The sequence below is a fragment of the Telopea speciosissima genome, chromosome 4 (genome assembly GCF_018873765.1).
Source record: "Telopea speciosissima isolate NSW1024214 ecotype Mountain lineage chromosome 4, Tspe_v1, whole genome shotgun sequence".
In the NCBI taxonomy this organism is placed as follows: Eukaryota; Viridiplantae; Streptophyta; class Magnoliopsida; order Proteales; family Proteaceae; genus Telopea; species Telopea speciosissima.
Genome location: NC_057919.1, coordinates 9,118,353 through 9,124,352, shown reverse-complemented (window position 1 = coordinate 9,124,352; position 6,000 = coordinate 9,118,353). Strand labels below are relative to the sequence as shown.

Sequence of the window (6,000 nt, the reverse complement as noted above, 5' to 3'; positions counted from 1 at the left end):
AAATGCATCCCATCTACCGTATAAAACGACATACATGCGTGAAACTCACCGCATGAAGAGTGAAGACTATGAACCGAGAAACTCGAGTGCAATACGTGAGCGTATAAGAATGGCTCACAGCCGTCAAGATGGAATCCACCCCGTATGGGTCCAGGGGTGAATTACATCTTGACGGCTGTCAACCGTTATCGTACGCTCACGTACGTGAACGTGAGCCCAACTCGAGAAAGTCACCGCGTGATGAGAAAAATATTAACGTTTTGAGGTCTATCGATGTGACTACACGTCGGTTCTTAAAGAATTGTTCATTATTGAGTCAATTTGACCAATCAATATTAAAGGACCCATTTGGGTTGCCTTTTTTTGTTTTCGGTTATTACGATGTGGGACTTCTACCCAAAAAAAAAATAAAAAATTACGATGTGGGTCAGCATCTTCCTACAAACGAGGTAGCTTCTTTTGCTCTCTCCCACATCATTTTCCTACAAAAGAGGTTATAAGCTTCTTTTGGTTTCTCTTAACAATCTGTGTGCACTCTGGAGAGAGAGAGAGAGAGAGAGAGAGAGAGAAAGAGAGAAAGAGAATGGAGGGGGAGGAGCAGGGTAAAGGCGGAAGGAAACCTATTCGATGCAGAGGTATAGTTGATGATTTTATATGCAATCCTTTCTCAAAAAATTAGTGAAATCCATCTTATTTAACTGAAAAGTGATCTATCCACAATTGCAGCTGCGATATGTAGGAGAGCAGGGGAGCCTTTACAAATAGAGGAAGTGATGGTTGCTCCACCAAAAGCTTGGGAAGTTCGAATTAAGATCATTTGCACATCACTGTGTTACAGCGATGTTACCTTCTGGAAGATGAAAGTAAGCCTAAACTATTTTATCTTAATTTCCATGGATTTATCTTTTCTCAATTATCTATTTTGTCTAGCTTTTTCATAGACTAATTTTTATATAATTTTCTTGTTTCATGATAGGATCCACCTGCAATTTTTCCAAGAATATTTGGACACGAGGCTGTTGGGTATAATTATTTATTCATTCTCAAAGAAAAAGGCTTCCCTGTTTGTTTTGATAATTAACATCAAACTTTAGTTGTGAGGTTTCCCTTTATCCCTGTATTGGTTGTTACTGTTGTTTTTCCTTTTCTGTTCTCTCACTCTCTGCCCCTGCTCTGTCACATATTTTTCTCTCCTAATGATCATCTGTGATTTTGAAAGGATTGTGGAGAGTGTTGGAGAAAATGTAAAGGAAATGAAGGAAGGAGACACTGTGATTCCAACACTGGTAACAGAGTGCCAGGAATGCAGGGATTGCAAATCAAAAAAGAGTAACAAATGCTCCAAATTTCCTTTCAAGGTCTCCCCATCGATGCCCAGAGACGGCACAACCTGCTTCACCGACTCCAAAGGGGAGGTGATATACCATTTTGTATATGTCTCCAGTTTTAGCGAGTACACTGTGGTGGACGTTGCCAATCTGACCAAGATTGACCCTTCCATCCCTCCTAACAGAGCATGCCTAATTGGTTGCGGGATTTCAACTGGTAAACTAAAAATCAAATCCAAAATGCTCTTGAACCACTATTCTGTCGGATTGAAAATTTCTTCTTCTTTACTTTAGGCCATCAGAATTCAGATTGAGAATTGTGTAATATAGAAGTTTTATTGCAGGGGTTGGGGCAGCCTGGAAAACTGCGAATGTGGAAGCAGGGTCCAGCGTGGCCATATTTGGCTTAGGAGCTATTGGTTTGGCGGTAAGATGGACAAGCTCCTGATCGACTTGCAGTAACAAATGTTAACATTTACAAGCAAAAAAAAAAAGGGGAGAACTTTAAGATGATACGTAAAGATTATAAATCTGGTGTTGGCAGGTTGCAGAGGGAGCAAGACTTCGTGGAGCTGCCAAAATTATTGGTGTGGATTTGAACCCAAACAAGTTTGAGATTGGTAAACGTTGATCCAACCGTCCCTTACCCCTTTCCTGTTAGATTCAAGAAAGTATGATTGTTGCCATGAGAGAGACCTTTGAGTTAACGAGTTACTAGTTATTGTTGCCTGCAGGGAAGAAATTTGGTGTCACAGATTTCATTAACCCATCAGACTGCGGGAACAAGCCATTCAGTGAGGTCTTTGCTCTCAACTCTTGCATTTCACTCTAACTAAATATAACAGGGAATCATTACCAATGGTATATCACGTCAATTAAATAGAGATACTCTTAGATCCAAATACCTAATTAGAGAGAGAGAGCCATGGCCCAATAAAGCTTATCTCTTCTCTTTGGTCTATAACTTACTAAGTTGACACCACAAGATAAAGTTCAGTAGCTAATAAAGTGATACATCAGACGCTGTTTTCTAGGGACTTAACTCCTCTCAGTTCCCTGCCCGGTCGTAGGTTCCTCTCATAGGGTGAGGTCGTCATTTCTGCCCTCCCTATGAGAGGAACCTACGAACCTGACCGGGCAGGAACCTGAGAGGAGAAAAATTCGTTTTCTAGTGTTATTATATCTGATACCTATGACATCAATGCATGGATTATTTTCTCCCTGAGGGAGTGAGGGACTTAAAAAACAAATGGAGGGTAAGGTTTATACTTTATACCCTTCCATCTTTGTTTAGACCTTAGGGTGTCCAATTCCTTGATAAACGAATGTATTGTTTCAAATTCTTTGAACGTTGGGTTTTCCTTGGTGTAATTACGGTTAATTACATAGAGCTTGGCATCATCTCAGTTTGAACCTCTTTATAGTAGGAGAATTTTAGGTAGTTAATGTATATGACTAGTTAATGTGTTTTGTCTTACACGCAAAAGAGTTTTATCTTTTCTTTGCTACGAAGATGGTTACAACTTATTGTCACCACGCACCACACATGGTTATGCAGAGATTAACCCCTTTTTTGTGGCTTTGTATTATTCAGGTGATTGCTGAGATGACAGATGGGGGAGCTGACTACTGCTTTGAGTGCGTTGGTTCGGCCTATGTGGTGCAGCAAGCATTTGCGAGCTGTCGAAAGGTCGCTCGATCTCTCTCTCTCTCTATGGTATATATATGGTGCAGCAAGCATTTGTATGATTGTTATCTTCACAATCATGTCACTTGTTTGTCATGGTGCAGGGTTGGGGAAAGACAATTGTGGTAGGTGTAGACATGCCTGGTGCTCAATTAAGCTTCAGTTCATATGAGGTTCTTCACTATGGCAAAACCATCATGGGTTCTATGTTTGGAGATATTAAACCCAAAACTGATATTCCACTTCTCGTAAAATCTTACTTGGACAAGGTTAGTTGTTTTCAGTATCATATTGATTAGTAGCTCATTCACATTTCAAATTCTCAGTTACCATAAATTTAATCATATAGATATTGGCCTTGCTATTCTTTACTAGAAGGAAATATGATAATTCACATTCTATTGGTGGCAGGAGCTTCAATTGGATGAGTTCGTTACACATGAGCTGCAATTTGAGGACATTAATAAAGCTTTTGATTTACTCCTCTCTGGAAAGAGCATTCGTTGTGTAATTTGGATGGACAAGCATATCCCTCCTCCTGTGTAATGGGCGAAAACTTGTTTGTTGCATGTCAAAATCACAATGTCAGATTTGAATGTATAATAAGAGGTATTTCATTTCATAAAAAAGAAACTAATAAGAGATGTTTCATCGTTTCCATGAAGGGAAATAACTGAATAAGTGAGCAAGAGCAAGCCATCGTTCTGAATCTTGAACCAATCTGAAACAATTATAAAATAAAAACCCCCCCAGAATTCTGAATTTAAGTTCTTAGAAGTATCTTGGAAAAGTACAACTGCTATTAGTTCAAAAAAAAAATTTAACTCAAGATTTCTTTCAAACAAATTGGAACTTAAAAATCTGGAATATCTGAAATCAGACTTGTCAATATGCTTTTAACAGATTTTTCTTAGAGAATGTAATGAAATATTTCAGAGACTTTACTAGTGCCTGTGACACTTCAGACTCCTGAAAACTCAAGAGGCCTATTAATCTCTGTATCATCCAATATAGGGTGATAATGGAGAACCTTTGGGTGTTGTAAGATGGAACTTGGATGTGGTTGGTGCTTAGATAATTGGTGACTGGCTTGCTAAGGCCAATCAAATGGATCAATTTCTTGAAAATCTGGATAACCCCTTGTTCAATTGTGTGTGTGAGCATGGCAATATCTTGGCAAACTTAGGCTGTGCTTGGTGGAATGCATTCCAGGTCAATTTCGCTTTCTTGAGCAATAAAAAATAGTTGTTTTTATCGTATGAGATTGTAAAATTGACCTAGAATGTATACCAAACGCAGCCTTAGTTTTCTGACCATTGATAGGGTTTTTATTTTGCATTTCTATGCTAGTCTATCAATTAAGTTGTATTGTTTGAAGTTAACTGACATGTGTTAGTTTGACCACTTGGATGATGATGAAATGGCCACCCTTCTTGTGTGGCCATAATCCAAGTCTGTATTTATCTTAAAATCTGTTTTTCTTTTTTCAGCTTAAAGAATTTGGAATTAATTTTATAAATATGTTTATTTCACTCTCTCATTGTCTTTAATATGACTTGTAGACAAAAATGTTGAATGAACTTGAGGAGAAACCTGAGGAAATATAGAGGGATAAGGTAGTGCATGCGGAGATCTTCACCTAAGCAATGAGAGGTGATACTCATGGTCAGGTGTGCTGAGCTCCTCAAAAAAATAAAATCCTCCCGTTCCTTCTTCTCAACCTCTCTCCTGTGAAATTAAAAAAAGATCTCATCTATGTTAATACTCCTACGTGCGCTCTCATTGGTCTTGTGCTGATATAAGGGGGCCATATGACCAAAGAATGATCTCTTGCCCATGAATTAAACTCTAATTTCTTTTCCACCCACTTTGATTACAACAAGATTTTATTATAGAGTCAAATTTTCCACTCTCATAGTTAAGGGAGACCGAAAGGTCAGATAGTATGGAGAAAGTACAAAAAAACAGTTAGGTAATATCATCAACTTTGTAATAAGAGGGGAGTGATGATGACCATAGATAGGTGGTTGAACCCTACTCTACAATTCAAGGAGAACTTCATCGTTTATGTAGTTAATGAGCCTATATATCTGTTGGTGGAAAATCCAACACCTACACACAGGGCACAACGCATGTGGTGGAGGTAATGCAGGTGTGCCAGAGCCTTTGACGTAGGTTCAAACGGAACTGGAAACGGTCTGTCCGGGCTTCCAACCAGGAAGAAACGGCCTGTTCCAACTTTCGATCAGGACGAAACGGCCTGTTCTAAATGACTAAACGACCTGTTCTAAGATGAAACGGTTCGTTCTAACTTCCAACCAGGCCAAAACGGGCTGTTCTAAGAGGTCGAAAACGGCCTGTTCTGACTTCTAACCAGGACAAAAATAGAATCTTTCCGTGCCTGAGTAGCTCTAAGGTCTTCTGAGTGAAAGGAAATTGTGATGGACGAAGCAAAGGAAGGAGATTGAAAATCAAAGTTGCTTACTTGCAGTCTGTATCCAATTGCAGTCAGTACAACTTGCGAAATCCGACATTGATGAGGTTTACAACTTGGTATTTACACTGCAACTATTCTACGATCAAATCGCATAATCTCTCCAAAAACGGATTTGATGAAGCTTCTACAACTCTGCTAGCCTTGGATTGATGGAGCTTGCAATTTGATGTTAATGGTCGTCTTCTGAAACACGGGCCAAAAAATAAGATTGCTGGAGTTATTCTCCAAGCATCTTCCAAAAACGGATTTGATGAAGTCTCCGCAATTCTGCCAACCACGGACTGATGAAGTTTACAACTTGATGATGATGGTTGCCTTCTGAAACACGGGCCAAAAGACAAGATTACTGGAGTTATTTTCCAAGCAAGACCGACTTGAATGCCCCTTAAAATACAAGCCAATGAGACATCGGTGACTGTAAGCCAACTCCAGCAAAAATTACAAGAAAAGATGAAAGACTACATCTTGAAAGATAAAAAAAGGAATAA

General features: G+C 39.1%; 1 protein-coding gene across 1 annotated transcript; it reads left to right on the top strand.

The window, feature by feature from the left end:
* Positions 1–583: 583 nt before the first annotated feature.
* LOC122658298 (alcohol dehydrogenase-like 7) lies at positions 584–3,582 on the top strand. The gene is made up of 10 exons (XM_043853221.1): positions 584–635; positions 727–863; positions 977–1,023; positions 1,220–1,545; positions 1,673–1,755; positions 1,873–1,948; positions 2,063–2,127; positions 2,923–3,018; positions 3,120–3,284; positions 3,427–3,582. Exons 1-10 carry the CDS (start codon positions 584–586, stop codon positions 3,559–3,561), a joined length of 1,182 nt encoding a protein of 393 aa, XP_043709156.1. The 3' UTR covers positions 3,562–3,582.
* Positions 3,583–6,000: the final 2,418 nt, after the last annotated feature.

Excerpts from the sequence above, each read along its gene's own strand:
- LOC122658298 (XM_043853221.1), top strand. The coding sequence starts at position 584 with ATGGAGGGGGAGGAGCAGGGTAAAGGCGGAAGGAAACCTATTCGATGC. Across the intron at positions 636-726 it reads GAAACCTATTCGATGCAGAG|CTGCGATATGTAGGAGAGCA; the intron begins GTATAGTTGATG and ends CCACAATTGCAG. Across the intron at positions 3,019-3,119 it reads CATTTGCGAGCTGTCGAAAG|GGTTGGGGAAAGACAATTGT; the intron begins GTCGCTCGATCT and ends GTCATGGTGCAG.